The sequence below is a fragment of the Puntigrus tetrazona genome, chromosome 23 (assembly GCF_018831695.1).
Source record: "Puntigrus tetrazona isolate hp1 chromosome 23, ASM1883169v1, whole genome shotgun sequence".
Taxonomy (NCBI): Eukaryota; Metazoa; Chordata; class Actinopteri; order Cypriniformes; family Cyprinidae; genus Puntigrus; species Puntigrus tetrazona.
In genome coordinates this window covers 11446002-11465160 of record NC_056721.1, presented here as the reverse complement: position 1 = coordinate 11465160, position 19159 = coordinate 11446002, and the positions used below count along the sequence as shown (strand labels likewise).

At 40.5% G+C, this 19159-nt stretch overlaps 1 protein-coding gene across 2 annotated transcripts; it reads left to right on the top strand.

Moving 5' to 3' along the window:
- Positions 1-250: 250 nt before the first annotated feature.
- On the top strand, positions 251-18162 carry bcl2l1 (BCL2 like 1). 2 transcript variants are annotated; one of them, XM_043224668.1, is made up of 4 exons: positions 251-455; positions 1854-2555; positions 8995-9081; positions 16843-16979. In XM_043224668.1, exons 2-3 carry the CDS (start codon positions 1983-1985, stop codon positions 9070-9072), a joined length of 651 nt encoding a protein of 216 aa, XP_043080603.1. In that variant the 5' UTR covers positions 251-455; positions 1854-1982; the 3' UTR covers positions 9073-9081; positions 16843-16979. The 2 variants fall into 2 exon arrangements, with proteins under 2 accessions (XP_043080603.1, XP_043080602.1); XM_043224667.1 differs by lacking the exon at positions 8995-9081 and having other exon boundaries at positions 270-455; positions 16843-18162.
- The last annotated feature ends 997 nt before the right edge of the window (positions 18163-19159 follow it).

Sequence of the window (19159 nt, the reverse complement as noted above, 5' to 3'; positions counted from 1 at the left end):
TTTCTCCTCGGCATAGACAGGGCGACATTTGGAGAGCTCTCGCGCTCCGCTCGCGCCCAGCGGACATTTATGACTCATGATTGTGAATTTGGTCCTTTTGTGTTCGTTTTCTCGGACTGGAGCGGTTCTGGGAAAGTGATACCTCTCGCCCAGCAGAACTGACTGGTTGTTTCCGCTCGGCCTCCGCCAAGGGCCCGAGAACGGAGCCTTTATTACGTAATGGTTGGGTAGGCAGCGTCATTTAGGTGATCATATCCTATCACAGAGAGGGGAGGTCTGCTTTAAAGAGAAATATCCAGAGCTCGCTCGTTTAGTACACGCGCGCACTATTATTACTTTGATCTGCCGCAGTTTCTATTTGATACTGTCGCTTAATCTATAACTAACGTTCACATACGCTGTCTGGAGCCGTTCGCTGGGTTGGTTTAATCTAGGAGGGAGCTGACTGTGTTATGGTAAGCTGAATGCTCTTTAACTCTCCGTGTCGTCTGTCATTATCTTAAACGTTGTCAGTGAGCTAAGATAAAGTAGGAGCATATTGACGCTAGACTTTGTAACAAGTTGTTCGATGAAAGCTTTGGTCTGTGTTTAATCTAGCCACTGGCGTATGTAGAGTTTACTTTAAGGAAAATGTTGTTTCTTGAGAACAGTAATATAAAATACCGAATAGCTTTGTCCGGGGGGTGTTCACACACGCTCTGTTTCGGTTGTGCTGGGAGTTTACGTTTTGTTTGTAAACACGCCGCGTGTGTCCTTTTATTAGAGTCTTAGATAATTCATGTCTAGCGAATCAATAAGTGCGACCGCCTCATGCGCTATATATGTAAATGTTATCTATATCGCATGTTGAATAAAGGATGGGAGTCGCATTTTATAGAAGGACGATATGCATCTTATCCCGACACAGAATGAGTAATTCTCTATTTTAAGTAAGGTTTTAGTGATTTTTTTTTTCCCGCGACGAAGAGGGCAGCCTCTGAAACGGCCATGTGTCGTGCTCTGAGCCTCGTTGTTGTCAGCACGTGTTTGGCTGATCCAGTGTTTCCTGAGAACTCTCGCGCTTTTCCCAGGAGCGATCAGATAATGCACCGCGGGAACACCCCGCGCTCGTGATGTCGTCAAACAGGCGAAATCAGCAAAAAAAAAAAAGTAACTTGATCTTTTCATCTAATAATAAAGTTATTTAAAATCTCTTCCCTAGTTCTGTCTATCTGTCTGCCCAGATGTATAGTGTCAGAATGACTGATTCTCTTGATCGTTATCGTTATTATTCCAAATCATTATATAGATTTGATCTGTAATAACGTGTGTAATTATAAACAAATGCGCAGATTAATACGTGTTAATTGCAGCCTATTGTGTTAAGCAAAGATTACTCAATTCGTTATGATTATACTTGAGTTTTACGGTGTTTAGAAAATATTTAAAAACTGCCATGAAGCGCTTGGGTGTCTTTTGTCTTAGAGTCTTGGCTGGATCTTCTCAATTGAGGTCCGTTACAGATTTGTTGAAATGAGGGAATCATAATTCTAGCCACGCTGGCTGTTCTTGCCCCCTGCTGCTTAAAATTCACTCATGTCAAGGTCAGTGTACATTTAGCCATGTCTTGGATAGGGGGGAGAGAGGACATTGTCCGTGTTTTTCATAGGAGGCAGGTGATGAGAGGCTACCATCTGTTCCTTTGATCAAGCCTCTCCATTAAGTAAGAGGGCTTTAGAGGGTGAAAAAAAACCTGTTTATCTTCATTGCCCCTTAACCTCTTCCAAAGTTTCACCCTGACCCCCTCCTCTCCTTGTTTGTGAAAATGATTGCGTATTTACAGATCAATTCATTGCACTGTTGTCTTACCACAGGGTATGAGCCATTGCACCATCCCTGAGCGTCGGCAGAAGCCTGAGAAGGACGCAAGGGTGTGCACTGTGTTCTGAGGACGAGCGAGTGGATATCCAGACATCGGAGAACGACGAGAAACGACGTGAATTATGTCTTACTATAACCGAGAACTGGTGGTATATTTTATTAAATATAAACTCTCACAGAGGAACTACCCCTTCAATCACATTGAATTTATAGAAGACATAAATCGGACTGATGCGGCGGAAGGGAACGATGAGGAGGCGGCAGGAACGACGACCCTCGTTAATGGCTCCCTGAACGGAACAAGTACTGGTTCCGCTGGGACCCCACCAAGGTCCCCCGCTTCAACCCCCCAGCGTCAGACAAACGGGACTGGGGGTCTGGACGCGGTAAAGGAGGCGCTTCGCGATTCTGCCAACGAGTTTGAGCTTCGTTATTCCCAAGCGTTCAACGACCTGTCCTCGCAGCTCCACATCACACCTGCCACGGCGTACCAGAGCTTCGAGAGCGTGATGGATGAGGTGTTTCGCGACGGCGTCAACTGGGGCCGCATCGTGGGGCTGTTTGCCTTTGGAGGGGCTCTCTGTGTTGAGTGCGTGGAGAAGGAGATGAGTCCGCTAGTGGGAAGCATTGCAGATTGGATGATCGTCTACCTAGATAATAAAATTCAGCCCTGGATCCAGAGCCAAGGAGGATGGGTGAGTGGAAACTTACTTGTATTTTTTTTTTTTTTTTTTTCTGCCGTTGTTAGCTGTCTTCAATTTGATTGCGAGCAGCCTCGATGTATGTAAACTGTTCAGGTGTATAGTTTTTAATTATTTCCATCTCAAATAGTCTTGTTGGATCATTGTTCATTGCATTTAAACTTCCCTTGGCCAGTCTTTATATAGAAAAGGTCTCTTTGAAGGACTGAAAGGAGATGAAAATTCTATCATTTACTCAACATCATGTTGTTTCAAAACCTGTAAGACTTTGGTTAATCTTCAAAGCACAGTAATAAAGACGTATTTAATGAAATCCGAGAGGTTTCTGTGCCTCCATTAAAACTCCAGGTAACCAAAAGCTAGCTAGCACATCCAAAAAGGTAATAAAGCTGTTATAAATTGAATCCACATGAATCCTGATGATCAAGTATCTTCAACATTTTGGAGTTACTGAACTGTCAGGTTTCATTAAAAATATCTTTATGGGTTTGGAAGAATATGAGTGTTAGTACATGACAGAAATGTAAATTTTTTGGTAGTCTGTCCTGTTAAGAATTCTGCCATTTGAGATTCAAATACTTTATGAAGCTTATAATAGTAATAGTCCAGGAAAAATGGATGCTATTGATGAAAGAGGGTGTTTTGCATGGCCAAATCTGCTGGCTCCCTTGGGTCCAGACAGGGCTGTTTTTAGTGCCTGCCCTCTCCTGGGCCTGGGTGGGGATGCTGAAACTCTGTGGAGGGGAAAGGAATGGGAGATAAGATAACAGAACCACAGCTACTGGACAGCTGATTGATTTAATTCCCATTTAAAACTCAGAACTGAGCAGAGTCAAGAGCGTGTGGGAGATGAACACATGTGGTTAAGAATGGAGGGGAATGCTCTGACTTCATTGTTTTCCTTTCATCTTTTGTGTTTTTATTGTTTTCACTTTTTTCCTTTTTGTTATTTCCCTTCGGTCAGCTGTCCAGTGATGAAAGGAGGGCATGAGTAAAGTCATGTGAAAACCCTTTGTGCTGGTTCTCTTCTTTATGTAGGCTGGACGAGGGGCAGGTAATGGAGGGGTCCTGGCCTAGTCAGCTTTTTCTCTTTGTGATCAGGGCTGTGATCTGATTGGGTGAGATATGGAAGTGGATTGTAAAGGTCATTTTTAACAAGGCTGGTTTGTTGGATGGTGCAGAGAACTGACTCTGATTGGCACACACCAATTGTGTTAATGTTTCAGTTTTTTTATTATTTGTAGTGTAGATGCTTATTTTCAGTTGTCTGTGTGCCATGTTCTAGAGCATGCATTTTTGTTTATTGCCTTGACGTTTCTTTTTTCTGTCTTGTGATGTCTTTATTACACAAAGAACCCGAAACTGCATAGAAAGTAAAATCAACACGTAATTTTTATCTATAAATTTGGATCTTGAATCTCGAAGCATATATATATATATATATATATATATATATATATATATATATATATATATATATATATATATATAATATGTATGTGTTTGTATATGCATGTGTAAACATGTCTCAGTGTTTTAATTGCATTTGAAACCTAGATTTTATCTACCTCAAAAGTAAATGCATTAATGTTGCACGTATTCATCAAAGGTATGCTTTAATAAAAAAGAAATGACTTTTTTGCCTCACCTATGCTATTGATAAAAAATAAATACATTTTAGCACAAATTTTTACACAATCTGTGCAGCATTAGATGCCCACTGTTGAGGGTGATGGAAGTGTTGGACGATTTGTTATGCTGTGTTTGAGGACTTGAATGGCACTACAATAGACTGATGAATGAATTCTTGAGCTTTCACATCCTAAAGCACCCAGCTGCAGTTTTGCTTCATCTTAAGCAGAAATTGTGGGAGTGTGCTCTTCATGTCACTTCCTCAATGGGGTAAGAAAATGCGGTCTGCGTGTCTGACATACAAAAGACAGATATGCATGTGTTACATAAATGTAGGCCGCCTTTCATCTCCGTCACATTCGGCATCAGGTTCAGTCTGAACTTACGCAGCGGTTGTCTATAGGATGCTGTCTCAATCAGGCCAGTTGTGTGTCGGCAGGAGGCACACATAAGCACACATGCACAGTCGATTTCATGGTTGAAATCTCTCTAGTGAGCATTTACCACACATCAATGCATTTTGATAGTGGGGGGTGGGGGGGTTTCCATGCTATATATTCACCTCCGTTTCTGCTTTTGTAGTAATATTTAAAAACAGATGATGCAAATACCAAAGAACGTCGGCGGTTGTTCTATGCATTGGGAGGTTCCCTTGCTAGGGGAGAAGCTGGGAATGTTCATTTCGGGTTTCGCTCTCACTCACACACTTCTCATATATAGAATTATTTTGTGCATGCTTGTTTAAGTCCCCTCCCACACAGCCCCAGTTTCAACTACCTTTTTGTATCATTTTCTTTGCCTACGCAGTTGCTGGCAGCTGTAGTGTGATGCAGGTGTATTGCAGTACCTGCCTGTCAGGCTGTGTTATTCTCTCTCTTGCTCTGGGGAGATCTGCAGTGATACAGTAATAATGCCCAGAGGTGCAGTCACATCAGGTCTTTTTCCTTGTGCATGATCAACATGAAGGTTTGGGTTAAAAATCCATTCTTAAATCTTTGCGTCTCTAGAAGAATGCACGAGCAAGTCATTCAGTTTTAGTATTTTTAAAGAAATTTTCTAAAATCTTATTCAATAGAGGGACTGGGAAAGGGACTGACTGACGTAAATTAGTCGCCACTACTAGAGTCTTGTGCCTTAGGGGGTGGGGATATTACCAATTAGGCTTGAATTATATGTGAATGTACTGAGGGTAACTGCCTTTGTTCGGATAGGCTAGTACAGGATAAATTATTTGCAGTCGATGAGAGTTGGAGGGAAAAATAACATACAGTGGGAGGGGGGGGAATCCATACTTTTTCACTCTTATTGCACCTGCTTTGTTTATTACTCCCATTTTAGCATGTGTCTGTGTGTGTAAGTGTGTGTGGTGGTAGTCCCTCTGAAACCCTCATTAGCGTCCAGCGAGGTTCCTTCACTATCACTCTGCTCCTAACTAGAAGAGTGACTTCCAAACACAACCAATCATTAATTACATACCACACACACACACCTAGCAGTGATGCGCTCATGCATGCTGATAAACAAAGGCCCGCCTTTAGCACGTTTTAATCACTGTCACCACAACAGAAGTCTTTGTGTGACGTATGGCTGTTACCAAGAGTTTCATCAAACGCATACACGTGTGAATACAAACACACACCATACCATATATACACACACACATACACACGCCCTTGTCCCATTGTCTATCATGTTTGCATAAGGAACACCCACGGGACCACCCCCTACTCCCCATCCTCCATCACTTTTACTTTTACTCCCGCCTCTATTTCCTGTCCCTTCCTTTCTTTCTTTCGATTCTCTGTTTCTTTCTTTCGATCGGTCTCCCCCGCCTTTCCCTGGCTCTCACGTGAGTGGACGTGTTGCAGATCAGACATGCAACAACATGCCCGCGTCACCGCCGTCAGTGTCCCCGCTCACCCCTTCATTCTGTCTGGTTCTTTCCACGTTCATCCGTCCATCCATCATCCCATCACCTTACTGGTCATCTCTATCGATTTGGCAGGCTTGATGGCCACGCGTGTTTGCGGCCCGCCTCCGCAATCATTCGTCAAGCTCCGATACATCAGCACCGCCCACTCTGCGCCTGTGTGTCGCATGGCAGACTATACGTCTGCTTTTGTGCTCCTGGTCAATTGTGTCTGGGTCTGGATCACGTGTGTTGCAATATGTGCATTATCGTTCCATTTCATGTGTGTTCCTCTCGTTTATACGATTATTTCAAGGTATAGTACACGCTGAGCAAGTGATTACCTTAAACAAAGGAGCTGCGGGTGCTCGCGCACACACGTGCAAGCCTGCAGCATCCAGGTGAAGAGCTTGGCTGTAAACACACAGTGACAGCAGCAGTGGAAACGCTGATCCAGATGTGGTGATGTCCTCCGTACATGCTGCAACAGACCTCATTGCCGTTTCATGCTTAAGCTTTGGCAAATGTTTATTTGCAGTGACGCTGAACATTGCTATTCTCAAGGTCATAGTTCAGCCCTGACCTTTTGACTGAGTTCATCGCCACAATTTGAAATGTTCTCTTTTTGTGTTTTCACAAGGTGACTCCATTTATGAACTATATCATGCACATGGCTTTATGTGTGTGTTTGGTTTGTGTGTGGCTGACTGAGTGAAAATGGCAGTAAACAGATGGTGCGATGCAGTCTGTTCCAGCAGCTTTGTCACCAGCGAGTGAGTGAGAGAGAAAGAGGGGGAAGATAGGTGGAGAAAACAACTAACGCTATGCTAGCATATTCCTCTTATGTCACAGACAGGGGGGAGATGGGGCTCTGGCCTCACCTTCAAGGAAGGTTGGGCTGATCCATTCTGCCAGGGTCACGGGGGGTGAAAACAGAGCATCACAAACATTGTTTGGGTCCATGTTGCTAGAGCAGAAGAGGCTGGAAATTTTTATGGATTTTGAAAAGTCTGTTTACCTAAAAATAATAGTTTGTCATTTACTTTTTCCAAACTCATGTAACTGGCCACATAAACATTTTTTTTAAAATGTCTTCTATTTTCCTCTATGGAGGAAAGGCAGTGCTTAAAATAATGTACTGTAATAATGTTGAGTAAATGGTAAATTACAGGATTTTCTTTTGTTGTTGCTGTTGTTGAAACATCCTTTAAATGCATTCACATATGCCTGAACTAAAGCACATTTTTGTCTGTTAGCAGTGATGTCACTAGTTTCTCTCACCTAAAGTGTTTGTAAATACAGCTACTGTATTTTTAGCCAACTTTTTCCCACACGTTTTTTCTTGTGTTGTTCTGGTGTTTTTGTGCACATGCGTGGTGTTCAACGCCAGTGGATTTAGCTTCTGAGCTGAAGCTGTTCTTTGCTAATTAAAAATTTCCACACACACTTCTCTGTGTGTTGGTCGATGGTGTGGAAGACCGACCTGCACCTTTAAGCCCAGCTCTCCTAATGCACTTTAGCCAAGATTATCCAGCATCATCAAACTGCACTGCAATTAGCCCCTAATAACACAAATAACGGCCCACTGAAAGGACCCACTAACCTTTTAGTGGCTCTGACACCGTTCCACAGAGCAGTGGACCACATTAAGCTCCTTGTCCATCTGACAGAATTACGACTTTAAAAAAGCGAATGTGCTTTGTTTTCATAAAGGGTCATCTTTGCTTCTCTCTTGCTCTTAATGTGCTATGCTGAACAGACTGTAGCTATGAACAGTGCAGGGGAATTTTATTGGATGTGTTTTATTACTGTACAACATTTTTCACATGTAAATCAAGCATGGTTTTAACCATCTTAGTGGGCTTGTTTGAATTTATAAGCATGTTTGTACTTTTGAAATCAAATCATAAAGTGACTGTCATTCCAAACCACAGCCCAACAAGGTAAGACTGAGAAAGTAGCCTGACTCAGAATGTGAGCTCAGTCTGAGTGTGTGTGATGCCTGACTGATACCAGATTAGGAACAGGGGGTAGAGATCAAATCGGCTTCTCCTGTGCCGCTCCGGACATAACGTGACTGTAGCTCTGCTTCAACAGAACTGGCTTATGCTGGAAAATCAGGTCATGAGCAATTTCCCCCTCTCTCTCTCTCTGTCTCTCTCTTTCTCACTCATTATTCATCCTGCATGTTTTATATTCTGTCCGGCCCTTTCAGTAAAGCCCCTCTTTTTCTATCTAGCTTTCCCTCATTCCCGTATAGCTTCTAGTTAAAATCAGATTATGGAGAAAAATCAGAGGCCCCATCTGTAGGATTAGAATCGGCCATGAATGAAGTCACAGTGACTGATAAAGTGTTGATATCATCTCTGAGTTTCATCAGTCATATTGTTATGAGTCTCTTTGTAGGTTCTCATCCTTAGAAATATCTTTTCTGCTCCACTAACATCTCCAGATGGAATTTCAATAATAAAGACTTTGCCTGCAAGTGGTCGACAAATCAATTGAAGAATGGTTGTTTTGGACTGATGAGGTTGCCACCGAAACATAGTTCATTACATTCTTGAGGAATTGGTAGACCATTTGTGCTTTAAAAGGCATCACATGCATACTTGCAAGTATGCTCTGTTTCAACATCATCCAATATGCATAAGTTTAACATTCTGTTTTTTGACAGATATCCCCAGAGGCTGTGTCTGCCTGTAAGAGCAGGTTTAGGTCTAAATATCTGTATGTATATGGACGTATGTAGTCTGCATGTGCCCCGGCTCATTGGGATTTGGCTGACAGAATGGGAGCTGATGGTGATGTCTCCCCGGTGAGATGCGGAACAGATTGGAGTCTGAGCCCCACTCTCCTGACTCATTAATCTTCTCTTTAATTCATTTACGGTAGGCACAAACATGGCCACATTGCCAGGCAAGCACAAAGGACACCTCCCACAGACAGAGATCTTCCAGATATACAATCTAAAATAAAACAGTAGGTGTGCCGCTCGGATTACTTTGCATGCCGTGATGCGATTGGATGTTTGTGGTCTAAATTTTATTTGGGCCGTGGGTTTAATTGTCAACTAAATTTGAGGCGTGGGGTTTCAGGTGTCGTCACCTCTCACTAAACAGTTACATAATGAAACACTAATGATGTTTCAGGGCAAAGACTGATGTAATTGGAAAAATTGGATGTAGGAGAATAGTTAATAAACTGAGAACATTTACTGCAGTTGCTGGAAAAATCATCTGTCCTGGCCAGTGTTGCTGTGGTTTCAAGGTGACTGTACTTTCTGTGCTCGGGAAACTGATGTTTGGTTTTCATCAAGGGCGCTGCTTCCTGTATTTGGATTACTGAAATGTTAAACAGTTGGATAACTTTTCCGTTGTTGTCTGTTTTGCAATAGAAGTGGCTGAATATTATGTAATTTTTATTTGCTTTGCCACCATTTTACACAATTTGAATACCACTGTTAAATGTAATCTTCGCTAAATGTGCATTATGGTACCCAAATTCACATATTTTAGATGACAGTGATACATTTTTCAGTTAAAATAATGTAATCTAATTATAATATCAGTCATAACATAAAAATAATTACCATATCATATTAGCAGAAATTTAAAAATTGGTGGATCCAAAATTTGGTACTTGATCTTTTGGGCTTAAATTTTTTTTTTTAGGTTTGGATCATTTGAATTAAATAATTATGCAATTTATGATTGGATGTCTGTCAATAAACTGACTCAACAAAATTAGTAACATTATTTCACATTGTACATCAAACAAATACAAATTGATACAAATTGTATCTTAATCCAAGGATAAATAATATATCCTTTTAATGAGATTTAAGGTACATATTCCAAAGAAAGCCGGCAATACCATTGTGCCTGTACCATTAAGGAGGTAATTTTAAATGCGCTACTCTAATTCTGAACCACTAAACCCATGGCCATAAACCAGACAGAGATTCTTGCTGTCTATAAAAAGTGAGAGACACTCTATAATAAATGTTTGCCTGACCTGTAGGTGTGTGCTGACATCACTGACAGCTAAAATGGTAAATACCAGGCTGACATCAGAAATCCCATTTGCTGTAAACCACCTTCACAGCATCACCCTCTTAGAGTAAGATCACATTGTTGACCTAAACTGAAGAGATGATGGCAATCAGTTTGATCAGAAATTAAGTAACCATGGTTTATTTTGACCCCAAAAATGTTGCAATGCAATTTCACCTTCATCCTGTTTGTTTTGCAACATTGATGTAATTCTCAAATGGCCATGGCTGTCACATATCCTGCTCTGTGATGGCTTAGGTGTTTTTTTTTTTTGCTTCATTCCTCTTTTTACTTATTTTTTCCTACCATATCTACGGTCGTGGACTGGAAATCTCAGTTTTCAGCTTGAAGTCTGAGTGACTCAGCAGAGACTGAGTGAGAAACAGCAAGGCCAGTTTCCTATCAGCTGATTTCCACACAGGAATGAGGGTGTCCAGCATTCCTGAGTGATCGTGAGGAAATCCTGCCCTTCCAACCTCTTTATAATTGTTCTGCTCAGTGATGGTGTGCGGGCTTCACATCTGAAAAAAAACCCACTGGTTTCCTCTTGTCTAACCACTCAGGCTCAACGCGTTTTAAAAAAAGGCAGACAGTGTGTGTGGTTTTTTTGTTTTTTTTGCTAGGAAACCTCTTGAACATTCCAGGTTGTTGTCTCATCTGCTGGGAACTTGGCTGCTTTGTTTGGTTGCCAGCCTCGGGCTGTAGATATCCAGGATGAGCTCTTTCAGTGGTGGTGCTAAGGAATCATTATTACTACTGCTGAGGGTTAGGGATTTGAACAAACCCATAATCCTAGAGATTAAACTGTTTAACTCAACCTGCATTGTTCATGCTTTGGACATCAATGATACCTCAAATGTGGTTTAAGACGTAATATTATTTTTCTAAGTGATTCATTAGACAATTTAAAATTATTCATTTTGAGGGACAATTTCCAGTGTTTTACGTTGGCCAAGAGATGGGAGTCAAATTGAGAAACCAACATATCATAGGGAACTGGTTGTGAGGTCTTTTGACTTTGGAAGTGACCAGATTTCTGTCTGAATATGCATACTTCCTACAATATAAGAAACATTATGTGAAAGACTAGTAAGTCTGAATTAACAGTATAGTATATAATACTGCCAAAACATATCTGAATGACAAGATTCTGAAGTGTGCATGCAAAATACACTTCACAATCCCATGAGGCCACTGGAGAGAAGTTGTGAATGACAGTGAAGCAAATTAACTGACGTCTGTAGGTCACATTACAATAATAAACAATAAACATATTATGTCTGGATTACATTCATACTATATAGAACATACTTCTTGCTCAAAAGGAATACTTAGTCAAGAGAGTATGCCATTTGAGGTGGAGCCCAGGAGCTGGAAATGAAAATGTCATGCTTCGTGTAGAGATCTCAGTTTAAAAAGTATGTTTTGGTTTTTTTTGGTAGTTTATTTATTTTATAATGTGTCCATATTAACTGGACCTTCCTGAGAACGAGGTTTTTAGTGTGATTTGAGCTAAAGATGCATTTATGATGCAAGCTAGAAACACATTTTCAGCACTCTTCTATTCAAATTTTATTAAAAGTACAGCTTCTGCAACCCAAAATGATTAGAGCTGTTTGGGAACTTTTCCAAAAGCAACCATACAGAACACCCTAACATAGAGGCTTGCATGGGAATATTTTTGAGGATGTTTACATATGTAGGTTTTCAGAGGATTCCCTTTGGTCAACCAAGCAAGAAAAGGCTGAAACGGAAGTATTGATATGATTGATTGAGGTGATGGAGGATGGTGAACCATCACACCCTTCCCTCACTAGCTTCTGTACAGACACACCAGTGTTCTCTAATCAGTACAGAAGAGCAGCCACGCTGTGTTTCTGTAAAACGTGTTACGCTCTAAGTGTGTGCATCATCAATCATCTGGCTGAAAACAGAACGAGCTGTTCTGGAAAACAAGTGACTGGCTTCACAAACGCCATGGCAAGGGTTATGGGGTCAGGATGGTGTAACAGTGGAGAAACCCAGTGCTCTGACTCAACTGAACCAAACTGAACTATATGTACGACACACTTATAATCTCCCCAAACACACACACACACACTCTCTCTCTTTCATGAACAAATTGCTCCTCTTTTAACAGGATGAGGCTGGACTTGATGTAATACGCTGATGTCAACAGAGTAGATCATTTGCGGTAGCAATATAGTGGTGAGGATGACTTTGTGTTTCTGTGGCCTCATCATCTGTGCCAGCTTATATCTCCCCTCTAGTACCTCACCTTCACCATGTTCCTTTCAGAAACAGAATCGGCCCCTTTCTTGGCCTCTATTTGGATATTGGCCTATGCTAACTAACAGAACGCAGGCACCTTGCACCTGGTTTCACTCTCTCCTGTAGGGCCTGGTTTGTATGTGCTCTTTGTTCAGATAGGGCTGTGGAACACGCCTGGCAGTCACCGCTGCCTAGCAGCCGGTATCTCTTGGGAGCGTTCACACAAACTCGGTGCTGTTTGGAGCCAGTAAAAATCAGGCTTTCTTGACAGATTGTGTTTGTGTACAAATGCTTTCTTACTCAGTCACACCTACAGTGTATCAGTGGGAGTTTGGGAGTGGATCTTTTAAGGTGTCATTGCAAGATGTACAAAAAGTCACGTTGGTTAATGATCTGTTTAAGAAGAGGAACAAATTCTGTCCCGATGGTCAGGAGTATTACACTTTGTTGTTAGAGACATGTCAGGGCATGTGCTGTACCTGGCATGGTGGGCTTGGGATTGTTAATCCCCCCAAAAAAATAAAAGTTTTGTTTTTAGTTACTCATCCTCATGTCGTTCCAAACTTATAGCAAATAAAGACAATCTGAGATTCTTAAGTTGCTTAATTGAATGTCTAAACAACTGATAAAATGCTTTTAGTCTAGCAAATATTGTAAAAGAAATCCATATCAATAGCACATCAAGAGTAAGAAAGTACGTTTGAGCCCTCGTTTACCATATTCAGTGTGCAGTGTGTGCTCTGATCTGTTTATTAAAAATGTTACTCCTATAAAACAATTGTGTCTCTTCAGAAATGAGCATTTAACCACACAATTAATATACATTTATTTCATTTATTTTAATTAGTTTTAGATAAACTAAACTTTAAAATAAACTAAGCGTTAAACTGAACTTTTGAAAATGCCTGGCGAACTAGAAATTTTTGTTGTTTGCTAATTAGCACGAAACGTAGATAATCATGGAATTAGACTGAACATGAAGGAAATGCATGTTTACTAAGGCAAGCCTTACTATTGCATTTTACTATTGCAAAGTTCGGTTATGTTTCAGCTGATGATTAATTCATTTAAAGCTGATTATTCATGAGAGATATTTTGCTTACTCACTTCAACATGATGTCAGCTCAAAAGACACAGCCAAACCTCCATATCTGCTCCTCCTCGATCCACCTATCACATGTATTCGATTGCACATATAACACATAAAACACTGTAAAATGTGTGCTGCTGTGTTGCAGCAGCATAATCTTACTGCCAGCAAGCATGCCTTAACATGTCTTGGATTTATGACTTGGACTGTAATCAAAGAGTCACATTCTTCTCATACCAAACTACATTGTTCTCACCTTGTTCTCACGATTTCACAAACTGATACTCGTGAATGCATGTGTGCATTGGGCTTGGTTCTGCTTTTCGGCCGTACTGTTAGCATTCCTGCAGTGGTTACTCATATACATGTTAAAAGGTGATGCAAATTCATGCCATCTTGACTGTATTGACTACAGCACGCCCTCTCTGTTCACCATTCATGATGAGGTCAGCGCGGGTCATGTTAAAACGGAGGTTGACAAAGGCGTACCTGAGGAAATGCATGAGGAAAAATTATATTTACTCTTCACTGTGCATTGACACAGTGGTTCACTTTTACACTAGATTGTTCTCATAGGATAGTAAACATTCTGTGGGATGTACAGTACGGTGTTATGGGGTACTGTTCGTTACATATATGAATCAAACATCAAATGATGTGGTTTGTATGCAGGTATTTTGGGCAGGTATTATTAATTTGTTTTTGGGTTTTTTACAGAATTGAAAAAGTCTAGTTGTTCAGTAATTAATAATTAAGCAATATAACTGTGGGAGAAATTGTAATCATTTTTATTATTATTATTATTAATGATTAGTGCTGTACAATTAATCCATTTTATGCAGTCGTTCAAAGTGACAAATAATCATAAGTCCACTTGTTATTTTGTGTGCTTAAGATTTTCTTAAGGTTGTTTCCATCGTTTTAATTTTAGTTTCAGTATAACATTATGATTCATAATCATAGTTTAGCTTTTTTATTTAAATAAACCAATCCCATGTGTAATTGACTTTTGAGGTTTAATACTACAGAAAAGCAATACGTCATGCAGTTGCTTCAAACAATGATATAAACATTCAGTGTAAACTGTGATAATGGTAATTAACGATTACAAGGGATTAACTGACAATTATGTAGTTTTTTTTTTTTGTTGTTGTTGTTTTAATAATCACGCAGCCCTATTAATGTTGTTTCTAATAGATTTGTGCTCATGTGAGGTGTTTTGTGGGTGTTTTCGGGTATCTGTGTCAACCTTAAGTCAAAGTGAGTTGTGATGTCATGTGCCGCGTCACTGTTTGTGATAACCCCTCTGCTCTGGAACTGCTGGTCTGTTATCAGCCTCCGCCATTCCCATCACCCCTCCCTCTTTCTTACGAAATCAATTCCTATGAATTTCACCGTGTCCCTATATAAATCACTCTGCTTTTTTGCTTCACTGCACACATCTATGCAAGGGACATCTCCTTGACTACACGTGTCACACATTTCATATCCACCTACTTGACCGTCTCTTACTTCCTTCTCTTCATCCAACTCTTTCAGGCTCTTTGTCAGTTAAAACACAAAGTACCTGTCAATAAATTTGACAGCTCCACCCCAGATTATATAACCAAGGCTTATCAGTTGTATTTAGATTGTCCATTACCCTTCCATCTCCTAGCGGCTCCTTTTTTGTGTGATTGCACATAATATTTTTAGTGCATGACGGTGTAAAGATATTGTTAATGTTTAAGAATTCACAATCCAATCCTCTGATTCTCGGAAACATGACTTTAGTGTATTTGCTAGAATAGATTATGATGAGTATTAATTTGCAGAAATAAGGTGACATGTATCCTCGCTGCTTTGTAAAATTATGGTTGAACTGATGTCATGAACTGTTTTACAGTAGGCCTTACTAAGTTTCTAGGCCTGAGAACATTTGCACTGTTGTCTGTGCAGGGTCTTTTTAATTAGCGATAGCTGATGGTTGCTTAATATATTTGGTCTGCTTGGCCATATACCAAAGTTTGTTCTTAGTGTTTTATAATATATTTTCTAATTTTATCTTTGTATGATAGTATCACATAGATGGAAAAATGTATCAATATTATACCAGCCATCAGTCACGTACCCCTTTTTATTCTGAACAATCCAAGTTAAATAAATAGTCAAATAAACTTCTTCCTGCTACATGCTTTGACATGTCCTCCAGTTTTGTTTCATTGCAATGAAAAACGCTGATAAATCTTGTGATAGTGCGGGTTTTTTTTAACGCATTGGATGGTTTCATTTAAGTCCTTCACATTCCTTTTCCCATATTTTCAAGCTTGTGTAGATAACTAGGGCAAAGGGAAAGACTGGAGGATGACATCAGGCGTCTTGAGTGGAAAACAGGGGTGGGAGTCTGAGGGGTTGTGTGTGTGTGTGTGTGTGTGTTGTAATCGACTACATGCACAGAATGTTTTCGGCTTGATCGCTGCATTGCTCTAATACCGTTGAAAAAAAAAAAAAAGCAACATCAGTGAAACAAATTGCATTGTCCCTGAATCCGATGATCCAACTGAGAAAACATGAAGAAAAAAATGCTTCTGTCCTCAGAAATTGTCTGGGTACATGCATGTTTATGAGTCATATTAGATTTTAGCTGCAGCGCTTTGGTTGAGTTATTTCAGCCTCCGTCTGGAGTTGGTGTGGTCTACTTGAGCGTGTTCCCTGAGGAAACAGGTTACGTTATAAAGCCTGAAATCCCCTTTCAGCTTTTCAGATAAAATTGGGCTTGCTACAGAATCCTGCTGAGAAATGAGGTTAGTGAAGTCTTGGAAACAGACGTGGTAAATCTCGCCCCCTGGTGGCACACGCTGTTATCACAGGAAGGGCGGGATTATTGGAAGGCCTGAGGGGGGAGGGGCACTGAAGGAGTGCAGTGGTTGGCTGAAATGAGCTACTTTCAGTATCTGTCAGTTATTGGAGTAGGTAGCTTTAAAGTACTGTACCAAAGAGTTTTATGTTACCTTCACTGTACAACTGATGGGGCAGCTGGTAATAATTTAAGCGTTCATTCATGTTAATAATAACCAGGGTGACCATACGTGCTATTTTTCCAGGACTCATCCTTGCCAGGATTTTTATATCGCTTTAATTCAAAGTATCTCAAGCATTTTAAAAACATAAGCAATCGATGTCATACACCAATCAGTCTGCACACGCAATCAAAGCCAAAGCCTAGTGGTTTGGTTTTTTTTAGGCAATAAAGAAATCCTGGCCAGGATGTGTCCGGTTTACTGTTATACGAGTCTGCTCCTATACAAATCAATCCCATTCTAAGCTGTTTTTTGTGTGTGTTTGCAGGAACGCTTCGCAGAGATTTTTGGAAAGGATGCAGCAGCAGAGAGCAGAAAATCGCAAGAAAGCTTCAAGAAGTGGTTGCTGGCGGGAATGACCTTGCTCACAGGTGTCGTGGTTGGGTCACTCATAGCACAGAAACGCCTGTGAGGATAAGGATAACTGAAGATCCAAATACACCCACTGCTTCACTTAGACCTCCTGCTAACATGAAGGAACTTCAAAAATACATTTGTTTCCGATTTATTTGTTTCCCTTTTATTGCCAAGAAATTTCATGTTTACATCCCACACCCCACCGTGTACTGTTGACTGAGTGGAGCGCGTCTGTGATGTGATGTCACATGATCCAGACTGCATTGAGGGGGCTTTGCTTTTTAGCTGACTAAGATCAAGCTAGCCTACGTCTCCTTAAACCCTGTTTAACAAAATGAGAAAATGACTATAAAAAGAGTCTAGGAAAAAAGACTTAAAAAAAAAAAAAAAAAAAAAAAAAAAAAAACGAAAGTTTGACCAAACCTTCATTCTCTGTGTCTGTAATTATTATTTTTTGTTGTTCTAAATAATTATTTTCAGCTCTATTATCAGTCTTTTTAAGTATCCTTATTATACTCTCGTTTTCAAAGAGACTGACGAAACTGACAAGGATACAAACATTTTATCTTTGAATCTAATTTAAGGTCATTTTTTTGACTCCTGAGTTAATGACCCGATGACAGAGAAGAAGTTGAATCCAAACTGAATCGGCAGGATTCAGTTATTAAATCAGCACTGACGTTTCTGAGGAAAGTTGTTGCTGTCTGGAGTGCCAGATACCACCTTTAGGGCCCCGGCGCTACATTTGAGGGCCTGCTTCCTCTGTGATCTCTCTATCATTAGAGGACAGTGTGAAGAACAGATGAAACATGTTTGCGTGTGTGTTTTCTCCAAAATATTGTTCTGTTCTGTTCTTTTTTTCTTTTTCTTTTTTTTTTTTCCCCCATGCACATCTGAGGGTTAAATGTTTGATTACCTGCACGGACAGGTTTGAAATCATCTGGAGCATCTAAATTAAAGGACCAACAGTTATGAGAAATTTGTTTTGTTGTGAAAGAAAGTTCTGTATGTTCATTGCAGTTTGATGTTTGATTTATTAAACCTAACTTCAGCTTCGGATGAAAATCTTTATACCTTTTGAGATTGTTGTAACTAGAGATAGAGGAGACGCAGATACACAAGACGTGATGAGGTCACTCCTGATGTACGTGTGGCTACCTTTTACTGTATACACAGATAATGTAACAGAAAACAGCAGAAAGACATTAGATTAAACCATATTGCCACAAGAGCGCTCGGTGTCTTGTGTGGTCTTGGGAATGAGGATGTAACTAGAATACTGGTCTAGCAGTTGTGACAAGCTAATAGTCATTGAGTTTTTGTTTCACTTCAGTATGAAATGTCATTTGCAGCTGTTTCGTTGGTAAGCAGAAGTTTAAGACAGAGCCAGACTAAAATGCTAATCCTTTTAATCCCTTAGCATTCACATTTCCAAAGTGTAAATGTTACGCAGATTTCAGCATTCTTGGATTTGTTGAGTTGACCCTTACCGTGTAATGGTCCACAATGTTTTGAATCCTGGATGTCAGACATGTATTGGGTCAATTAACATCCTGGTGACGCCGTGAGAAAAAACAAACAAACGAAAATCTGAAGTTTTTGACTGAACCTATTTTTTGTAACTCTGAAATGTAAGCTTCGCAGTCTCCCTCCTCAAAATTCCAATTCTTCATGCTTTTGAAAAAGCAAACCTCAGAATATTTTGGATAAATATCTACATTTCCCCCCGTCTCCCCACAGCTGATTCCCGCCAAATCTGATTTGAAGTGCTTTGCTGTCAGAGCGGTTAAGCTTGAGTGTCAGTCCGCGCGCACCTGCTGCTTCATGCTCGGCTCGTGTCAAACTCGTTAAAGCGCCCGGAGATGTGGAGAAATGATCGTTAGGCTTCAAACCATCATTAATTCAAATAGGACGTCGGCTTGAATATTCTTCGTCTTTTCCTCGAGTTGTAATGATTGACGGGCGGGTTAATCCGAACAGACGCGGTGAAAGCTATGGCGGTACAGGTGTGTTTCATGCCTTCATCCCGGGTTGCGGATCTCGTGGGGAAGCTGAGATCTTTTGGTGTGTCAATCAAAACATACAAGTCATAAGCGTAGCGTCCTTTGAGACCTAACCCAGAAAAGAGACGTCTATAGTGTTCTGCGGGTCTAGAATAACGATTTTTAGCCTACTCCCTGAACCACTCTTGGAAGAACTGTTAAATGAATTCCCAGAGCTCTGGTGTT